This window comes from Stomoxys calcitrans, chromosome 5 (assembly GCF_963082655.1).
Source record: "Stomoxys calcitrans chromosome 5, idStoCalc2.1, whole genome shotgun sequence".
Taxonomy (NCBI): domain Eukaryota; kingdom Metazoa; phylum Arthropoda; class Insecta; order Diptera; family Muscidae; genus Stomoxys; species Stomoxys calcitrans.
The window spans coordinates 27621708-27642119 of NC_081556.1; the positions used below are offsets into that span (position 1 = coordinate 27621708).

The 20412-nt window shown below is 37.4% G+C and overlaps 3 protein-coding genes across 3 annotated transcripts; all 3 read left to right on the forward strand.

Moving 5' to 3' along the window:
• LOC106085610 (uncharacterized) lies at window positions 1–20327 on the forward strand. The gene is made up of 13 exons (XM_059369702.1): window positions 1–367; window positions 433–805; window positions 875–1126; window positions 7884–8194; window positions 8257–8626; window positions 8687–8906; window positions 14486–14819; window positions 14886–15255; window positions 15315–15563; window positions 19028–19030; window positions 19154–19482; window positions 19539–19908; window positions 19968–20327. Exons 1-13 carry the CDS (start codon window positions 66–68, stop codon window positions 20223–20225), a joined length of 3741 nt encoding a protein of 1246 aa, XP_059225685.1. The 5' UTR covers window positions 1–65; the 3' UTR covers window positions 20226–20327.
• LOC106085608 (retinol-binding protein pinta) lies at window positions 7831–9045 on the forward strand. Its single transcript, XM_013249923.2, has 3 exons — window positions 7831–8194; window positions 8257–8626; window positions 8687–9045. The coding sequence occupies exons 1-3, from the start codon at window positions 7893–7895 to the stop codon at window positions 8942–8944; spliced, it is 930 nt and encodes a 309-aa protein (XP_013105377.2). The 5' UTR covers window positions 7831–7892; the 3' UTR covers window positions 8945–9045.
• LOC106085612 (alpha-tocopherol transfer protein-like) lies at window positions 14494–15651 on the forward strand. Its single transcript, XM_013249926.2, has 3 exons — window positions 14494–14819; window positions 14886–15255; window positions 15315–15651. Exons 1-3 carry the CDS (start codon window positions 14518–14520, stop codon window positions 15570–15572), a joined length of 930 nt encoding a protein of 309 aa, XP_013105380.2. The 5' UTR covers window positions 14494–14517; the 3' UTR covers window positions 15573–15651.
• Window positions 20328–20412: the final 85 nt, after the last annotated feature.

Consider the following 20412-nt stretch of genomic DNA (forward strand, 5'->3'; position numbering starts at 1 on the left):
AGTCTCTTGCGTTGCGTTGTGTATCGATTACGGTTGGAAGTTTAGCCAAAAAAACAGAAAGGAAAATGCCCAATATACGTCCCCTGCCAGAGGCCCTGCAGCAAGTAGCCTGTGAGGAATTAAATGAAGTGCCCGAACGCATTGAACAGGACTTAAAAGATTTTCGAGAATGGATTCAAAAGCAGACCCATTTGAGAGCTCGCACCGACGATCAGTTTCTCATAAGTTTTTTGCGGGGCTGTAAGTACAGCATGGAAAAGGCCAAATCGAAAATTGACAAATACTATACGCTGAGAACAAAATATCCCGATTTTTATACCATACAAAATGTTGATGATCCCAAAATGATTGAACTCTTTAATTTGGGGTAAGTTCATGGCCACCAATCTATAAATAAGATTATATCACATCAACATGAATGTTTGCTCCCAGAATTGGTATTAATCTGCCCACACCACTGAATGAAACCGGTCCTCGTATAATGTACATAAGAACAGGATTATATCCCACCGATAAATTTACCTTTGCCGATGTCATGTGCTTGGCCAATGGCACCCAGGAAATCACCATACTCAACGATGACTACACCGTGGTCAATGGATATGTGCAAATTTTAGATATGGCCAATTTCACCACCGCCCATATGCTGCAGATGACTCCCACGGTGATCAAAAAGATGTCAACTTTTGCCGAAGATGCCACACCCTTACGTCAGAGGGCGGTACATGTCATCAATGCTCCGGCAGCTTTGGACAAACTTTTCAATATGGCCAAATCATTTATGCCGCTCAAACAACAGCAAAGGGTAAATATGGTGATTTGGGAAGAAAAAAAATTTGAATTACTAACTCTTCCTTTTGTTCTTCTTGATTAGCTACAAATGCATGGCAGCAATTGGCAATCAACTTTGTTCGAACACATTCCCCAAAAATATCTGCCCAAAGAGTTGGGTGGAGAAAATGGCTCTCTGGAAGAAATCAAACAAAACAATTGGAAAATATTTCAAGAGCATCGCGATTTCTTTATCGAAGGTCTAAAATATGGAGTAGATGAAAAATTGAGAATTGGTTCAGTACCTGATTATGATCAAATATTCGGAGTTGAAGGTTCATTCCGTAAATTGCAAGTTGATTAAGAAGAAGATTAAGAACTTAAAAAGAGTGTGAATTATAAATTGTACTTAAAAACCCATGAATTATCAAAAGAGATGAATTTAAAGATTTATGAACGACTTTCAGATTGTTTTCAATAAACAGTTTCGAAATATTAATCTTTGAGTGTATAAAATACATGTATATAGACTTCATCAGGTCCGTCCGTCTGTCAGTTCCTGTATATTCCTACATTTTGTAAATATATTTCATACTAATGTAGGTCGCTTGAGATTTTTAATGAACCAAATCCGTCAATAGCCAGATATAATTCCCATATAAATGAATCTACCGATCAGACTTCTTGATCCCTGGAGGAAGCAGTTCATCAGATTTAGTTGAAAATTTGGATGATGAATTTTAAAATCCAGCTTTCTCGATAAATCAATTAATATGGAAGCTATATCAGGTAATTGGATAGAGGCTCAAGAATTCAAATCGTGAGATCGGTTCATATGAAAGCTATATCAGGCTATAGTATCGATTAGAGCAATAGTTGTCATAGAGGTTGCAAGTCAAAGTTTTGGTGCAATATTTCATCCAAATCGAAAAAGATTTGCGTCCTTTAGGGGCTCAAGAAGTCAGATCGGCGGATCTGTATATATGAAAGCTATATGATTTAGTTTCATATAGCTTTCATATATACAGATCCGCCGATGGACTGATTTGGTTATCTACAATTCCAATGATTGAACTTTAGAGATAATCCTTTCGTCGCCCACACCTTTCGTAACTGGAACGACTTTCAGCGAATGTTTTGTTATGATAAAAATTGTGGCTTCCAAGGGCTCTAGACGTCAAATCGAAAGATCGGTTTATATGGAAGCTATATCAGGTTTTAGACCGATTCGTACCGCATTTTAAATAATTGTTGGAAATCATAATAAAACACTTCAAGGAAAATTTTAGCCAAATCGGATGAAAATTGAGGCTTCCAGGGGCTCAATAAGTCAAATCGGGAGATCGGTTTATATGAGAGCTATATCCAAATCTGAACCGATATGGCCCGTTTGCAATCTTCAACGACCTACATCAATATTAAATATCTGTGCAATATTTTCAGCAGCTATCTTGATTTCGACAGACGGACAAATGGACACAGGTACATGGCTAGATCGACTCAGAATGTCGAGACGATCCAGAATTTATGTACTTTACGGGGTCGCAGATCAATATTTCGAGGTGTTACAAATGGAATGACTAGATTAGCATAACCCCATCCTACGGTGGTGGCTATAAAAACAGGTAAGAGAAGAACTAGTCTTTATAATACCCTGCAAAATTGTGTCTACCAACTATTGTACTTTGAGTAAATACGAAATCATTATTAATGGACGATTTGCATGAAAGCTATGTCTCAATCTCTTCAGGTTTTGATTTAGCGTGTCTATTAGGATTTCCATACATATTGAGACCAGTGTTAGCGCTTAACAAAATTATTTCCCACCAAAATTTAAGAAAAATCATATCAAACCTGACCAAAACATACCAAATGATCTACAAGCCAAAAATGCGGTTATATTTTTATGCCAGATCTGAGCATATTTGTATGTAGCTGCCATATTGCCCTGTTTTCCGATTAAAGGCAGTGAACGCACAAAAGCCTCATTAACACTCGTACCAGTTACAGTCAATATCCAATCCAACGGCAGCCGGTTTTACGTACCGAATTGACCCGATAGAGTCCTTCATCGGCAAGGGCTGCCCTCTCTGTGTACATGTTCATCCTTTTCTTTTATTATAGGAAAGAAGTGCGTTCTCCACGCGCCTGAAAACAACCCTTGCCAGCGCTCCCTCCCCTTCCCTCTCCGTTTGCAGAGAGGGAGTGAGACCAGCAAGCTCAACTTCCTTTCAACTCTTGGATACTTCCTACTTAGCCTACTCCAATTGAGCCCCTTCTCTCTCTGTGTAAGGTCTTTTGCCCGGACCCTTCGATGCCAAATCGCTGGATAGCTTCCTGGAGGGTATACGTTTTCCTCGATTCGACGGATGCTAAGGTTTTCACAAATATAGAGTGAGATTCCAGTTTACATTCTAATTCGGCAACGGTAAAACTGTCAGTCAAAAGACTGCTTTAAGACTGGTGAACATCCCATCCCCAAAGATCTAAGGCGAACAACAGTATCATGGGTCCAAGAAACTTTGCTAATATCGCTTAGCATACTTTGGCGTTGTACGTTATTAACATGGGAGAAGAGAGGGCTGCATGCCTCGAACATGTGAAGTTTGATAGATGATGAACTGTTATCGGTATACTCTGACGGCTTTACGAAATTCTCAGGACCTCCTCTGGAATATGATGATGCAAGCTGGTATAGGCGACGATTTGGACAAATATCTTTCTGATAAAAATATCTTTCAACTACCGAGTGGAAGATTGGTAGATTGCATGGGAGATTGGTATCATGCAAAAGACAAATGTGTACTAGCACACATGGCTATTGAAATTAATCACTTGTTAAGCTGATATCTCACTATATGTTTTTATACCCACCACCGTAGGATAGGGGGTATATTCATTTAGTCATTCCGTTTGCAACACATCGAAATATCAATTTCCGACCCTACAAAATATATATATTTCGGATCGTCGTAAAATTCTAAGACGATTTAACGATGTCCGTGTGTCTATCCGTCTGTCCGTCCGTCTGTTGTAATCACTCTACAGGCTTCAAAAATTTAGATATTGAGATGAAATTTGGCACGAATACCTCTTTTTGATGCACGCTGATTAAGTTCTTGAACGGGCCAAATCGGACCATATTTAGATATAGCTGCTATATAGACCGATTTTCAGATAAAGGGTCTAATGCCTATAAAAACTTAATTTTTCAGCCGATTTCGCTGAAATTTTAAACAGTCAGTAGTTTTAGGCCCCATAACATCTGACCCAAATATGGTTCATATCGGACTATATTTAGATATAGCTGTCATATAGACTGATCTGCCGATAAAGGGTCTGAAGCCCTTTCACCGATTTCGCTGAAATTTGGAACAGTGAGTAGTTTCAGGCCTCTTAACTTCGAACCTAAATATTGTTCAGATCAGACTATATTTAGTTATAGCTGCCATATAGACCGATCTCCCGATAAAGGGTCTGAAGCCCATAAAAGCTTTATTTATTCCCAAATTTAGCTGAAATTTTAAACAGTAGGTTATTTTCAGCCTCCCGACATCTGAAAGAATTGAGAAGGAGGTCAGTATAGCATTTGGTATCATAACATGACACATAGGACTACGAACTCACTTAGGTAAAATCGGTGCGGCAAGTGATAGCATGTGTAGGGCAAGTGGGAAAGATGTTGAGACGTTGGGACATTTCCTTCGTCATTGCCCGGCTTTCGCGTCTAACAGATACCGGCACTTAGGTGAAGACACAATACCAGACATGAACCAACTTAGGGGAGTGGTATTGAAAACAATTAAGAATTTTGTAAGTAGCACGGAATTCGTGACTAAGACATTCTTCTTCGAGACTACTTTTAGTACTTAAAGCGCACAACAAGCCGATTACTGGCTTAGGCGGATTAATATCAGCACCCTGTTTCCAACCTAACCTAACCTTTCTCTCTAAAATCCTAAATTTTTGGGTTGAAACTTAAAACACTTTGGAGTACATTTTCTAATTAAGTTTGTATTAACATAAGCAAATAAGGCATCAAAAGCGTAACCATTATGTAATTAAAAAATTATCGATGTTTGATAGAAAAATTAAAAGACACATTAGAGCTAAAGAAAGTGTGGCACTCCTATAATTAATAACGCCACTTGTGACTTGGCCATTACTTCAAACAACTACTTGGTACAATATAATTATTCAACTGACACGAGTTGGTTAGACCCAGTTTGAAGGAGAGGTAAGGGAGTTAAGCAATTAACAATATTATTGTCTGTGGAAGAGAAAGGTGTAAAAGTGGTCACGTATGCTGTTGACGTGGCTACTGTGGTTAGGGGAAAGTTTCCCAACACTCATAGAGATGTACTTTACGAAGCTCTACGTGCGACAGCGAAGTGGACCGATCATCGCCCAGCCCAAACGGCTAAAGCTAGAATCATGAAATTTTGCACGAATGTTGGTCTTGAGTCAAAGGCATGGGATAAGGAAAGATTTGGTGACATTCATACATTTAGGTACTAAAAAGTACCGAGATTACGAAATGGTGACTTTTTACCCAGCGTGAACGTACCAAAAAGTACGAAATGGTGAATTTTTACCTAGCGGAACGGATAGGGCTAGAATTATGATTTTGGATTCAAATTAAAGAGCATCTTGAAGAAAACAAGATTTGGTGACAAGTCAAAGAAAAAGTACGTTTAGTACCGCAATTGGTACTTTTTGGTAATTTCTTTGTTAATTGGGTGGCTATAAGTATTTTTGGAAATTTGTACACTTCCAAAAATGTACAAAATGGTTGATATCTTTTCAGGGCTAATGTATAGAGCTAAAATTTTGAAATTTTGTTTAAAAGACATCTGCTGCACAATAATGAGAGTGAAATGAAAAAATAGTACTGGTAACTGCAGAAAACGTACGTTTAATATCGCAATTGGAACTATTTGGAACTTTCTTTGTTAATTGAGCTAGAACTCTGAATTTTGGAAATTAGGTACACCATGGCAACCTAAATTGGGTGACTATAAGAGTTTTTGGAAATTTGTACATATAGGTACCAAAAAAAAGTACCAAAAATTTACAATTAGTACTTTCTTTGTTAACAGAGCTAGAGCTCTGAAATTGGAACTTAGGTACACCATGACAACCTAAATTGGGTGACTATAAAAGTTTTTGGAAAAAGTACCAACAATGTATAAAATGGGTGAAATTTCTACATGGCGGATGGATAGAACTAGAAATTGAAATTTGACTTAAAAGACATCTGCTGTTAAATAATGAAAATGAATTTAAAAAGAAAAAAATGATAACGGGAGAAAACAAACATTTAGTACCGCAATTAGTACCATTTAGTACCATTTGCTACTTTCTTTGCAGATGGAGCTAGAGATGTGAAATTTGGCATGAAGGTACAAGAAGGAAATATAATATGGGTGACTAAATGAAATGAAAAAATAGAAAACGTACGTTTAATATCGCAATTGGAAATATTGGGTTGCCCAAAAAGTAATTGCGGATTTTTCATATAGTCGGCGTAGAAAAATTTTTTCACAGCTTGTGACTCTGTAATTGCATTCTTTCTTCTGTCAGTTATCAGCTGCTACTTTTAGCTTGCTTTAGAAAAAAAGTGTAAAAAAGTATATTTGATTAAAGTTCATTCTAAGTTTTATTAAAAATGCATTTGCTTTACTTTAAAAAATCCGCAATTACTTTTTGGGCAACCCAATATTTGGTACTTTCTTTGTTAATTGAGCTAGAGCTCTGAATTTTGGAACTTCGGTACACCATGGCAACCTAAATTGGAAGACTATAAGAGTTTTTGGAAATTTGTACATATAGGTACTAAAAAAAGTACCAAAATATACAATTGGTACATTTTGGTACCAAAAAGTACGAAATAGCTTATGTTGGTCTAGAACAGCTAGAACAAAGCAGTTTTGCAAACAATATCGCAGTCTTGACAAAAATGCAACATATGGAAGAAAACTTACTAATTGTGGTGCAATTGGTACCTTGAAAGTCAATATTAGGCGACTAGAAGTTTTTTTTTTTTCGTACATTTAGGTACTCAAATGCACAAAATGGTACTTTCATTACGAAGTGAGCTAAAGCTCTCAAAATTGAGATTCGCGTACATCTTAACAGTAAAAATTGGGCAAGTAGAAGATTTTTTTGTAATTCGTGCATTTAGGAACTAAAACTTACAAAATTGTAATAGCACAGAGTGATCTTAAGCTCTCAAAAATTGTATACAGCTACACCTTAACGATAAATTCTGGACGACCAGAAGATTTTTTTTTCAAAATCGAATATTTAGGTACTAAAACATACAAAATGGCACTTTCCTTACGAATTGAGCTAAATTGCTCAAAATTGGTATTCATTTATATCTTATATATTGGGCGACTTATCCGATGTATTGTCATTCTTGGTAGTTTTTGGTACTTTCCTTACGAAAGGGGACCGATTCCTGAAGTTTTATATGCAATTATTACAAAACTTCATAATCTTATAAACTGGGTGACTACCTAAGTTTTAGGAAGTCCTACACTAAAATGGGGGTACCAAAAACGGGGTAGCGAAGGCACCATCGGGATATAGCTCCTACGGTCCAAAGAAGCTTAAATTTTTGGTTGATTTGGTAGAAATTTTTTACATAAGAACACATGTGCTCTTCAACTAAGTTCAATGGTACACAATTTTAGTAGAATCCATGGTAGTGTGTTACTAAGATTCGGCCTGGCTGAACTAAGCACGTTTTCACTTGTTTTTCAAAATTGAGATTTGTTTGTTGCTTATTTCGTAGCACAAGAAAACCCACATCAACTCGGCATTCAAAGCAGTCACTTTTTCTACATCTTGTTACAAATAATGCTGAAACTTGCAATACTCTTTTTTTAAACAAAATCTACTTGCTATCAGATATTGGAATCACGGACTTTATACAAACACTGGCTTCCAATAACATTATAATAACTTCCCTGTCTGATGCGTCACTATAATGGTAATGTCTGCAATTACAGCGGATTATTTAAGATGCTGTGCCTAACTTAAATGTAGGAAACCTTTGCCAACGAATAGCTGATCGTAAAAGCAATCAAATACTAATCGGTAACAAGGTGAGAAGCATGGCTCAAATAAAACCGCTGCCCGAAGCATTGCAAAAGAATGCCAACGAAGAATTGGGAGAAGTTCCAGAGAGGATCCCTCAGGATTTAGCAGCCTTCAAGGCATGGATTATACAGCAACCACATTTAAGAGCTCGTACCGATGATCAATTTCTGATACAATTTCTCAGAGGCTGCAAGTATAGCCTGGAGAAGGCGAAGCGTAAAATCGATTTGTTTTATGCCTATAAGACTAAGTATCCCGAATTATTTGTTGTTAGTGATGTCGACAGTGCGCAATTTCGGAAACTTCACAGCACGGGGTGCGTAAAAACAATTTTTTTGGCTAATTTTATTTGCATTTTTTATTGACTCTTCTTTGCAGCTTTTATGCACTTTTGCCTAAGCCCCTACATGAAAATGGTGCCCGCATTGCAGTTGTTCGGTTAAATTTCTCTTCACAAGAATTCAATACCATCGAAGCGATGCGATATTGCGAAGCCATGCTGGAAATGATGCTGATGAATGACCCCTACGCCTGTATTAATGGTTTAGTAGCTGTAATGGATTTATCTGCAGCCACGACTACCCATCTTATGCAAGTCTCTATTAATGTGGCCAAACAATTTGGCGATTTCTACGAGAAAGCATTACCTATACGCCTTAAGACATTGATTTTCATAAATATTAGCAAGCATGTACATCATATTCTCAAAATGTTGTTGCCATGCTTGCCGGAAAAATTAAAAAGCAGAGTAAGTAAAATCTTAGAAAACAATAGGACCTATAAGACCCTGCATATACATATATTCCAGATTGTTATATGTGATACAAATTTTGAGAATTTGGAGAAAAGCCTACCTAGACAATACTTGCCTATAGAAAATGGTGGTGAAAATGGTTCCATCGATCAGTGGCACATTGAAAACGGCAAACTGTGGGATGAGAATCGAGACTTCTTTAAGGAGAATGTACAATATGGCACCGATGAACACCTTCGCATTGGCAAAAACCCATACTTCAATGATGACCTGGGTATTGAGGGAACATTTCGAAAACTGGATGTGGATTAAACAGATTGTAGCGAAATGCAACACTCCAAAGATAAAATAAAATTAATAATATAACATGCAACAACAAGAAAAAGAAAATAAATGTCAAAGTTGAAATTTAAGAGGGCTAAGGATTTATTGAATTGCATTGACTAAAACTTAAAATCGAAATATCGATCTATATGGCAGCTATATCCAAATCTGGACCGATTTGGGCCAAGTTACAGAAAAATATCGAGGGGCTTAACTTAACTCATTGTCCCAAATTTCGGCGACATTGAACAATAAATATGCATTTTATGGGCCCAGAACCTTAAATCGGGAGATCGGTCTTTATGACAGCTATATCCAAATCTGGACCGATCTGGGCCAAATTGAAGAAGGATGTCGATGACCCTAACATAACTCACTGTCCCAAATTTTAAATCGGATCATAAATGCGCCTTTTATGGCCCCAAGACCTTAAATCGAGAGATCGGTCTATATGGCAGTTATATCTAAATCTGGACTGATCTGGGCAAAATGATGAAGGATATCGAAGGGCCTAACACAACTCACATTCCCAAATTTCAGCAAAATCGGATAATAAATGTGACTTTTATGGGTCTAAGACCCTAAAACGGCGGATAGGTCTATATGGGGCCTATATCAAGATATAGTCCGATATAGCCCATCTTCGAACTTAAGCTGCTTATGGACAACAAAAGAATCTGTGCAAAGTTTTAGCTCAATATCTCTATTTTTAAAGACTGTAGCGTGATTTCAACAGACAGACGGACAGACTGGCAATATCGTCTTAGATTTTTATGCTGATCAAGAATATATATACTTTATAGGTCGGAAATGGATATTTCGATGTGTTGCAAAGGGAATGACAAAATGAATTCCCACAACCTTCGTTGGTGGGTATAAAAATGTATGTGCCAAAATTGAAGACGATCGGATGAAAATTGCAACCTGTTATGACTTCAACTGACTTCCAACAATTGAGCCAAGTATGGTCTATATCGGTTGATAACCTGATAAAACTGCCGTATAAATCGATCTCCTGATTTGAGTTCTTGAGTCCTAGGCGGCGTAATTCTTTTCCAATTTGGCAGAAATTTTGCGTATATCCGATAAACCGATCTCTTGATTAGACTTTTTGAGCTTCAGAGGGCACAATGCTTATCCCATTTGGCTGATATTTTTCACATATCGTTTTGGTATGACTTTCAACTACTGTACTAAGTATGATCTAAATAAGTCCATATCCTCAAAGAGCCGCCATATAAACCCATCTCCCTATTAGGCTTCTTCAGCTTCTAGAGGGCGCAATGCTTATCCGATTTGGCTGAAATTTTACACGACGTGTTTTGTTGTGACCTCCAACAACTTTGCTCAAGATGGTCTAAATCAGCCCAAAACCTGATAGAGCCGCCATATAAACTGATCTCCCGATTAAACTTCTTGAGCTTCTAGAGGGCTAAATTCTTATCTGATTTGGCTGAAATTTTTAACATATCGCATTTGTATGACTTCCAACAACTGTGCCATCTATGGTCTATTATGCCATATTCGGAGGTAGATGCCATATAAACCGATCTCCAGATAAATCATCTTACCATAGAACATCCTCCTGCAGGAGTAAAAAGCGCTCAGTGCCTCACGGCTTCTTTTCTAGGTATTCCTCTTCCGGGACAGTTTCGAATCGAGGACTATGCCTAGGTACTTCGCCTCCTTCGACAGCTGCAATACCACACTATATCTCAGGTTCGCATTAATAATCTTGCCATAAACCATATTATTATTCCACTGGGAGATTAAGGGGTGAATCCCCGCGCGGTCCAGTGCGGCGCCTAACGCCACCTCAATATCCAAGAAGGCCGCCAAAGTGTACTCCTTCTGTCGGAGAGACGTCTCGACCTCCTGTATCACATCGTGATGCGTGTTGTGCTCCCCTGTTTCCGGCGTCAATCCCCCTCGACATCAATCAGTACTAAGCATTGCTCTTATCCAACTCAAATTATTTCATATATCGTGAAGTAAAACTTCGGTTTCACTTACACATATCTGAGCAAAGCATTACGTTGAAGTGAAACAAAACATTTCGCATATTTAGCGTTTCACATATCCGGTTTCGACTGTACTTGTGAATTTGTGAATATTGACTTTTGAACACAGAATTACTTGATCCACAAATCATGGCTTACGACTGATCAAGTCAAGATAAGGTACAGCATTAAGTGCATCTGAATATGCATCACATAACTTATTAAAACTATTTCCTGTATACGCATTTAATAGATAGTTATTGTATACAAATAATTGAAAACTGTGAACAATGAGCTAAGATCGCATAAAAACCCCACTGCTGTGAGTAAGGTTTAATACCCTATAGATGTTGTAGGTTAACAGTAATAAGTTTCGATATTGGAGTATAAGCAAGAACCAATGTATATCTACACTTCAAGTATTAGCATGATTAAGGCCTTTTGACACTTGTAGGGCGTAAATTTCGTCCATTTAGAGGTGAATTTCTTTCAAATTGGTTATTCAGTTCAAAAATGCCTGGAGGCGATGCTGGATATTCGAACTAAAACTATGCACATATGCACAAAAAAACAAAAATCGGTTCCAATCATGAAATTAAATGATGCAATTAATTGTTTTTAATTGAAACTGCTTCAATCACCAAAATGATAAAAAAATGAAAAGTTTTGAAAAAATTAATTGAAAAATTTTTAATTAAAAAAGTTGCATATTCACTAAAAATTATAATTGAAAATGTTTGCAATTTCCAATTAATCCAAATAAAAAAATTATTGAAATTTTTCTTAAATTTTTTAATTGATCCAATTAAAAAATTAATTGAAATTTCCCAAATATCCAATTAGTTTTTTAAATTACATCAATTAAACATTTAATTGAAATTATGGAAATGTTATATTAAATTTCTTGCGGAAAGGCGCACCCTCGATTTCGATGCAACATGGTTCACATATGGAACACAAATTTGAGGTTTATGTTTCCCTTTATAAATTCAGCTGTTTTCAATGAATTGGTGAATGAGTCGAGTGACAAAAAGAAAAAAGTTTGTGGCCTAAAATCACAATCAATCACATTCTACATATAAAATATTTAAAGATTTAATAAAAAAAAATTATTAAATCAATTAATTTTTTAATTGAAAATTACAAAAATTTCATTCACGATCGTAATTAAAACAAGTAAAAATATATTAAGTTCGGCCATGCCGAACTTTGGATACCCACCACCATGTATATATGAATAATTTTTGTTTGTTTCTTCAGGACCGTACGTTGGTATGTTGTATTTGTATCGTATTTATTGCGAAAACGCATCCATGATACAAATACTCCCTTAACAACACTCGAAAACCCTGTCTATTAGCTGTACTTTTCCCAATGCATGTTTTTTCGTGTAATGACAGATTTCTTGTCTGCGACAATTACACAACTCCCATGGTGCACATGATTCTGTGCATCTGTTGGAACTTTTATTGATGGCTTCGAACGCTAGACAACTGCAACGACTCTCGCTGTTGCTCTGGGTGCCCAGGTTCGAATCCCGGCCGGGCTCCGCCAATTTTTTTCGTTTTCAAGCTTTTGCCTGTTAGGGCGATGATCATTAAATTTCACAATTTTTGTTTGTTTCTCTTTCGAGACGAGCTCAATGATCGGAGATTTTCTCTGCAAATGGAAAAGGAAAGCCAGAGATCGCAACACTCAACTACCATATCTATAGTTATATCTAAATGGGGGCTGACCTGAATCATATTTTATTCAGGTCACGAAAACTCTTATACAAAACACACTTTTAGCCAAAGCAGGCAATAAATCCGCTTTTGTGGGTTCACACTTTCAGCGAAAGCAGGCAATAAATCCCCTTTTGTGGGTTTCAGACCCTAAATTTGAACATCGGTCCATATGCCAGCTATATCTAAATATAGTCTGATCTGAACCTTATTTGGGTCAGATTTCGAGAGCCTATTAAATTTCAGCGAAATCGGGTAATAATTAATAAAGATTTTATGGGCTTCAGACCCTTAATCGACAGATCCATATATATGGCAGCTATATCTAAATACCTACCATATTGGGCTCGGTAGTTTTTTCGATTTTGTCCCACTGTGTAACGTAAAAACAATATAACATATTTACAGAACATGTTGTCTTGACATAGGCGGAGCGATGAGTATCACGTCCACTAGGGTACTGGAGACTAGTCTACAGATCTGACCCATTGACATACAGATTAAGTGTGAGGCAGCCACAGCGGCTATGAGACTTAAGGCGATGGGGAATGGAAAGAGAATAGAGAATAGGAGAATGGATAGATAACAGGAGCAGATTATACCAATGCGGTATAATCGAAGCCACGATAAGAAACATGGAAAGAATGGAAGAGTTTTCCGATCGGACACCAGAGATGACACTTGAGGCACTGCTGCCAGCGGCACAGTCAAGATCATGCTACATAGATGGATTAAAGCTAGAGGACAGAGTGGGCTGGGGGTCTACATTTAGAATCCAGGAACTGAGATCAGTTTTCGACTACTTGACCATAATACGGTCCTGCAGGCGGTGATCCGGGCAAACACGAAATGCGTGCGGTGTTGTGGTGTTAACGCGAGGGTGTAAACAGTAAAATGGCCATTAGGCTAATTACAACCAGGACGGTAAGGTCACAAACAGTCTTGGAGTGTAAGAAGGAGATTAACGCCATCTCTAAGGATGACACGATCCACATCGATAATTTGGCAGTGAATGCTAGAGGGCTGACTTCAATAAACTTGGTTAACCCGAAGCCTTTCGGGTCGACGTACTACGAGTTTAGGGCGTGGGCGACGAACACTGTGAAACAGCGAAACGGTCGGTAGAACGAAAAAAATCCTATGGCGACGGATCGTTTATGAGAAGTCTCGTCTAACTAAAAGGAAGTAAGAAGGAGGTCAGTATAGCTTTCGGTGTCATAACAGAACTCCAAGGACTACGGGTTCACTTATGCAGACTCGGTGCGGCAAGTGATGGCATTTGTAGGGTATGTGGGCGTTCGAGCATTTTCTATGTAATTGCTCAGCTTTGGTGGCAAACAGACACCGGCACTTAGGTGAAGACACAATACCAGACATGAACGAACTTAGGGGTTGATATGGAAAACAATTAGGGATTTTGTAAGTAGCATGGAACTTAGATTTTCTTTTCGAGGTTACTTTTTTTAGTATTTAGAGCATACAACAAGCCGATTACTGGCTTAGATGTTTGTCCATAGAGACATGGGCGGATTAATATCCGAACCCTCGTTTCAAGCTTAGTGTGAGTGTCAGTGTGCATATAAGTCCGAGTGTACATACCAGACGGATATGCTAGACTTATTTTATATCCCATTATTTATTGCTTCCCATTGATAGCAATTTTCACTTTTAAAGCATTTAAATAAACTTCCCATAGGAAATTATTAATTTTGTTGCTTTGATTATTTGAATGAACTGTGTAATAACAACAAACTAAAGTATGGATCAACAAACTGGTATTTATTTCAAAATAAACTGACACACAGATCAAACAACCATAGACTATACAACACTAGACATGGCTCAGATTAAAGCACTTCCCGCAGATCTACAAAAAATTGCCATCGAAGAATTGGGTGAGGTGCCCGAGAGAATACCACAGGATTTGAGGGACTTTAAGGCATGGATCGAGCAGCAACCACATTTGAGAGCCCGTATGGATGATCAATTTCTAATTCAATTCCTGCGAGGATGCAAATACAGTCTAGAAAAGGCCAAAAAGAAGATCGATATGTTCTTTGCCATGAAGTCCAAGTACCCAGATAATATGGGCTTAACTGATGTGGATGATATACAAATTCGTAAACTTCACAACACAGGGTGAGTTTAAGGGCAACTTTTAACCCCAACATTGGTTTTGGTTTTATAATTCGCATACATTTACAGATTTTACACTGTCCTACCTACACCCTTACATGGATCCGGCCCGCGCTTGGTGTTACTACGTTGTAATTATTCGCCGCATGATTTTTCTATTGTCGATGTAATTCGATATTGTGAAGCAATATCTGAGATATTGATAATGGAAGATCCTTATGCCTGTATCAATGGCATTGTAGCTGTGGTGGATAATTCGCAAGCCACAGCCAATCATTTTATGCAAATCACCATTAATATTGCCAAACAGTTTGTCAATTTCCACGAGAAAGCCTTTCCCATGCGAGTGAAAAAGATTTGCTTCATTAACATCTCGATGCCTGTTCGCCAGTTTATAAATCTAATGCTGCCTCACTTGCCAGAAAAGTTTAGGAAAAGAGTAAGTTGATCAATCCATTCTTGGACATGTACATTATAAACCCTTCTCGCATATTTTAGTTAATATTTTGCGGTATGGACATTGAGGAATTAGACAAGGACATACCCAGAAAGTATTTACCCATTGAGTATGGCGGCGAAAATGGTTCTGTTAAGCAATGGCCAATCGAAAATGAAAAAATTTGGGAAGAAAATCGAGAATTTTTCAAAGAGAATGAAAACTTTGGCACCGATGAGAAATTGCGAATTGGCCAACCGCTAAATTTTGATGCTGATTTGGGCATTAGTGGTTCATTTAGAAAGCTTGATGTCGATTAAACTATCTTAAAAAAAAACTTCTATAAGACCCTTTTACTTTCATCACTATGTGATACTCAATTAGGTAGTTCCGGCAATTAATTGTTCACTAGCTTGCATAAATAATTAAAATTAAATACATTATACCGATATGCTGTATTACGAAACCTTTAAAGTATTAACAAAAACAAGAAAAAACTAGCTTAGTTCGGCCGCGCCGAATCTTATATACCTTCCACATGGATTTTTAGGCAAACAAAGGATAAAATAAAAGAAATGCTATGCTATAAGAGCTATATCAAGTTATGGTACGATTCGGACCATAAATTAATTGAATGTTGGAGATCATAGTAGAAGCCATTGTGCAAAATTTCAGCTAAATCGGATAGGAATTGCGCCCTTTAGGGGCTTAAGAAGTAAAATAGGTTGATCGGTTTATATGGGAGCTGTATCAGGCTAAAGCCCGATTCAGACGCTAATTAACACGTATGTTAAAGGTCATGGCAGAAGCCGTAGTGCGCATTTTCAGCTAAAACGGATAAGAATTGCGTCCTCTAGAGACTCAAGAAGTCAAGATCCCAGATCGGTTAATATGACAGCTATATCAGGTTATGGACCCATTTAAACCATATTTGGCATAATTGTTGGAAGTCATAACAAAACACGTTATGCAAAATTTCAGCCAAATCCGATAAGAAATGCGCCCTCTAGAGGGTCAAGAAGTCAAGATCCCAGATCGATTTATGACAGCTATATCAGGTTATGGACTAATAGGCCGTGCTTAGTACAGTTTTTGAAAGTCCTAACAAAACAACTCATGGACAATTTTAGCCAAATCGGATAAGAATTGCGATTTCTAATGGTTCAAGAAGTTAAGATTCAAGATCGGTTTATATGGCAGCTATATCAAAACATGGACCGATATGGCCCATTACAATCCCAACCGAACTAAACTAATAGGAAGTATTTGCGCCAAATTTCAAACGGCTAACTTTACTTCCTCGAAAGTTAGCGTGGTTTCTACAGACAGACGGGCGGACGGACATGTATAGATTGACTTAAAATGAAAGCTTCTAGAAACCGAACATGGATAATCAAGAGACCGATTTACACCGTACTTGGCACAGAGAACCCACCACCAAACTTCTGTCAATCCAGCAAAAATTAAAGATTCTAGGAACCGAACAAGGATAATCGAGAGACCGGTTTATATGGGATCTATACCAGGTTATAGACTGATATGAACCGTTAGGTTAGGGTAGAGTTAGATTAGGTTTAGCCCCGACATCAAGGGGCTAAAGATTTGATCGGGTGATCGGTTTATATAGGGGTTCTATCAGGTTATAGACCAACTTGAACCGTACTTGGCACAGTTGTTGGAAGTCATAATAGAACACCGCATGCAATTCAATCTCCCAGTTTTGCATTTTGAGTCCCTTGAAGCCGCAATTGTGTTCTGCTTCCACTTCCAATAAATGTTCCAATTACGGACCAAATAGGTCTATAACCTGATATAGTTCAAGAACTGTGCCAAGTACGGTGCAAAACGATTTATAACCTGATATAGCTTCCATATAAACCGATCTCCCGATTTGACATCTAGAGCCCCTGGAATCCGCAATTTTTGTCTGATTTGGCTGAAATTTTGCACGTAGTGTTCGGTTTCGACTTCCCACAACTGTGCTGAGTACGGTCCAAATCAGTCTACAAGCTGATATAGCTCAAATATAAACCGATCTCCCGATTTGATATCTTGAGCCCCTGGAAACCGAAATTGTTATCCGATTTGGCTGAAATTTTGCATGCAATGTTCTGCTATGACTTTCCATAACTGTACCAATTAAGGTCCAAATCGGGATATGACCTGATATAGCTCCCATATAAACCGATCTCCCGATTTGAATTCTTGAGCCCCTGGAAACCGCAATTGTTGTCTGATTTGGAAATTTTGAACGTGGTGTTCTGCTACCACTTTCAACAAATGTGCCAAGCGCGGCTCAAATCGTTGTATAACTTGAAATAAAGGGTGATTTTTTTGAGGTTAGGATTTTCATGCATTAGTATTTGACAGATCACGTGGGATTTCAGACATGGTGTCAAAGAGAAAGATGCTCAGTATGCTTTGACATTTCATCATGAATAGACTTACTAACGAGCAACGCTTGCAAATCTTTGAATTTTATTACCAAAATCAGTGTTCGGTTCGAAATGTGTTCATTCACCGTAACGTTGCGTCCAACAGCATCTTTGAAAAAATACGGTCCAATGATTCCACCAGCGTACAAACCACACCAAACAGTGCATTTTTCGGGATGCATGGGCAGTTCTTGAACGGCTTCTGGTTGCTCTTCACTCCAAATGCGGCAATTTTGCTTATTTACGTAGCCATTCAACCAGAAATGAGCCTCATCGCTGAACAAAATTTGTCAAAATTTGAACACATTTCGAACCGAACACTGATTTTGGTAATAAAATTCAATGATTTGCAAGCGTTGCTCGTTAGTAAGTCTATTCATGATGAAATGTCAAAGCATACTGAGCATCTTTCTCTTTGACACCATGTCTGAAATCCCACGTGATCTGTCAAATACTAATGCATGAAAATCCTAACCTCAAAAAAATCACCCTTTAGCTCCCATATAAACGGATCTCTCATGTACAGTTAAATTGTAACCTTTAACTCGATTTATTTAGTATAAACTTTTGCAGAATCCGTGGTGGTGGGTTCCCAAGATTCGGCATGGCCGAACTTAGTACATTTTTACTTGTTTAAAATTTACTTGTTTAAAATTCGTCTACCCAATCACTGCCTAGCAATTAATTTTGAATATTTTTATAATTTATAAACCTAATTAAGCTAACAAAATAATTTGTTTTGTTTTTGTTTTAATGTAATTAAGTCATATTATCTTTATATGCACCTTGACATAATGTCTCAAACAGTCATAGGTCAGTTTGTTCCATTTCAGCCGTTTGCTTGGTCATTTTGATAGCTGCGAAATGTGATGTCATCTCAACTCACAAAAAAAGCAACAACAATATAACTAAGATCAAACTATAGCTCATCTAGTTGCTACAAATAAGATTTCCCAATAGTAGGTTCTATTTTATTATGTATGCGTAGACTATTTTATAAAATGTTACATTAGGTGTGTTTTATTTATCCCATAAGCGGATTTTCTCGCTTACTATGTATGTAGAAAAATGCTTAGTAAGCGGCTTGTCTTATCGCCTCTGTTATAGCCGATTATTGTGCGAAAGCGTGTAAAATAGAAAACATATGGTGTCATCTTTCAATGTGAATGATAATGACTAAAAGAGGAAGACCGCAACAAATTTTTTCAATGATTAAACCATCTGGAATTCAAAAATTGCAAATAATTTAATCACAAATATGAACTCCATGAAACATTTATTTGTAATTAAATTGACATGATTCCCAATGTTAATCTATATCTTAAAAACAAAAATTTTAGCCGGTAAGCACGTTTTATTTGTCCATAAGCTAACGAGTCCCCTAGATTGGCAAATAAAACACACCAAACATATTGTAATCTGGGGGAAAGCCGAAATAGCAACAAGTTTGTCGTACACAAAGTTAGTCGCCCCTTGGCACTTGGCACTACAGTATGGCTCAAATTAAAGTCCTCTCTCCAGAATTACAAAAGAATGCCATTACAGACTTGGGTGAAGTTCCTGAAAGGATACCTGAAGATTTGCAAGCATTTAAAACATGGATCAAACAACAGCCACATCTTAAGGCACGTACCGATGATCAATTTCTCATACAATTTCTTAGGGGCTGTAAGTACAGCCTGGAGAAGGCCAAACAGAAATTGGATATGTTCTATGCCTTGAAGACCAAATATTCCGAACTATTCAATCCCATTGATGTAGATAGTGAACAATTTCGAAAACTTCACAACACTGGGTAGGTGAATATAAATTATTTCTATTACACTGGATTTGTAAAAGTGTGGTTCCCAGATTTTATTCTGTTCTCCCCAGGCCTTTGAATGATTGTGGTTCTCGTATTGTGGTTTTGCGTTACAATTACAACTCTCAGGATTTTAATGCCAATGAATTGATTCAATTTGGTGTAGCCGTCATCGAAGTTATGCTAATGAATGATCCATATGCTTGCGTCTATGGAGTCAAGGCCATATTTGACATGAGCGAGGCCACCGCCAGTCATCTAATGCAATTCACCCCAAATATAACCAAACAATTTGCCCTTTTCTTCGAGAAAGCTTTTCCTATACGTTTAAAAAGTTTATGCTTTATAAATCTATCGAAATATTCCCATCAGTTTTTTAATATAGTGCTGCCCCATATAACGGAGAAATTCCGGAAGAGAGTAAGTTTGAGAGATATTTCAATGAAAACTAAAAAAAGTCTAAATCTGGTACTTTTCAGGTAGTTCTTTGTGGAAAAAACATCGAGGATTTAGTTGAGCATGTTCCTAAAACCTATTTACCCATTGAATATGGAGGAAAAAATGGTTCACTGGATCAACTTTATATTGGCTATAACAAAGTTTGGGATGACAATAGGGAATTCTTTAAACAAAATGTCAAATATGGCACCAATGAAACTTTGCGTATTGGTGAACCTATGAATTTTGACAGTGATCTAGGATTATCGGGAAGTTTTCGAAAACTTAATGTTGATTAAGGAGCAAGAAAATTATTGGTCTCTTCTACTATCAAAAATTACATTTTTAGAAATTTTTTAAAGGGGTTCCACATTTAATTTAAATACACTTAAAATAGTCTATTTGTGCTCTTTTATTTCGATCTTTAGAATTTTGTCGTGATTTTTCGAACATCTTCTAGCTGGAGATCATATTCAATGCTTTCTA

Excerpts from the sequence above, each read along its gene's own strand:
- LOC106085610 (XM_059369702.1), top strand. The coding sequence starts at position 66 with ATGCCCAATATACGTCCCCTGCCAGAGGCCCTGCAGCAAGTAGCCTGT. Across the intron at positions 368-432 it reads ATTGAACTCTTTAATTTGGG|AATTGGTATTAATCTGCCCA; the intron begins GTAAGTTCATGG and ends GTTTGCTCCCAG. Across the intron at positions 8,627-8,686 it reads CGGAAAAATTAAAAAGCAGA|ATTGTTATATGTGATACAAA; the intron begins GTAAGTAAAATC and ends CATATATTCCAG.
- LOC106085612 (XM_013249926.2), top strand. The coding sequence starts at position 14,518 with ATGGCTCAGATTAAAGCACTTCCCGCAGATCTACAAAAAATTGCCATC. Across the intron at positions 14,820-14,885 it reads CGTAAACTTCACAACACAGG|ATTTTACACTGTCCTACCTA; the intron begins GTGAGTTTAAGG and ends ATACATTTACAG. Across the intron at positions 15,256-15,314 it reads CAGAAAAGTTTAGGAAAAGA|TTAATATTTTGCGGTATGGA; the intron begins GTAAGTTGATCA and ends CGCATATTTTAG.
- LOC106085608 (XM_013249923.2), top strand. The coding sequence starts at position 7,893 with ATGGCTCAAATAAAACCGCTGCCCGAAGCATTGCAAAAGAATGCCAAC. Across the intron at positions 8,195-8,256 it reads CGGAAACTTCACAGCACGGG|CTTTTATGCACTTTTGCCTA; the intron begins GTGCGTAAAAAC and ends TCTTCTTTGCAG. Across the intron at positions 8,627-8,686 it reads CGGAAAAATTAAAAAGCAGA|ATTGTTATATGTGATACAAA; the intron begins GTAAGTAAAATC and ends CATATATTCCAG.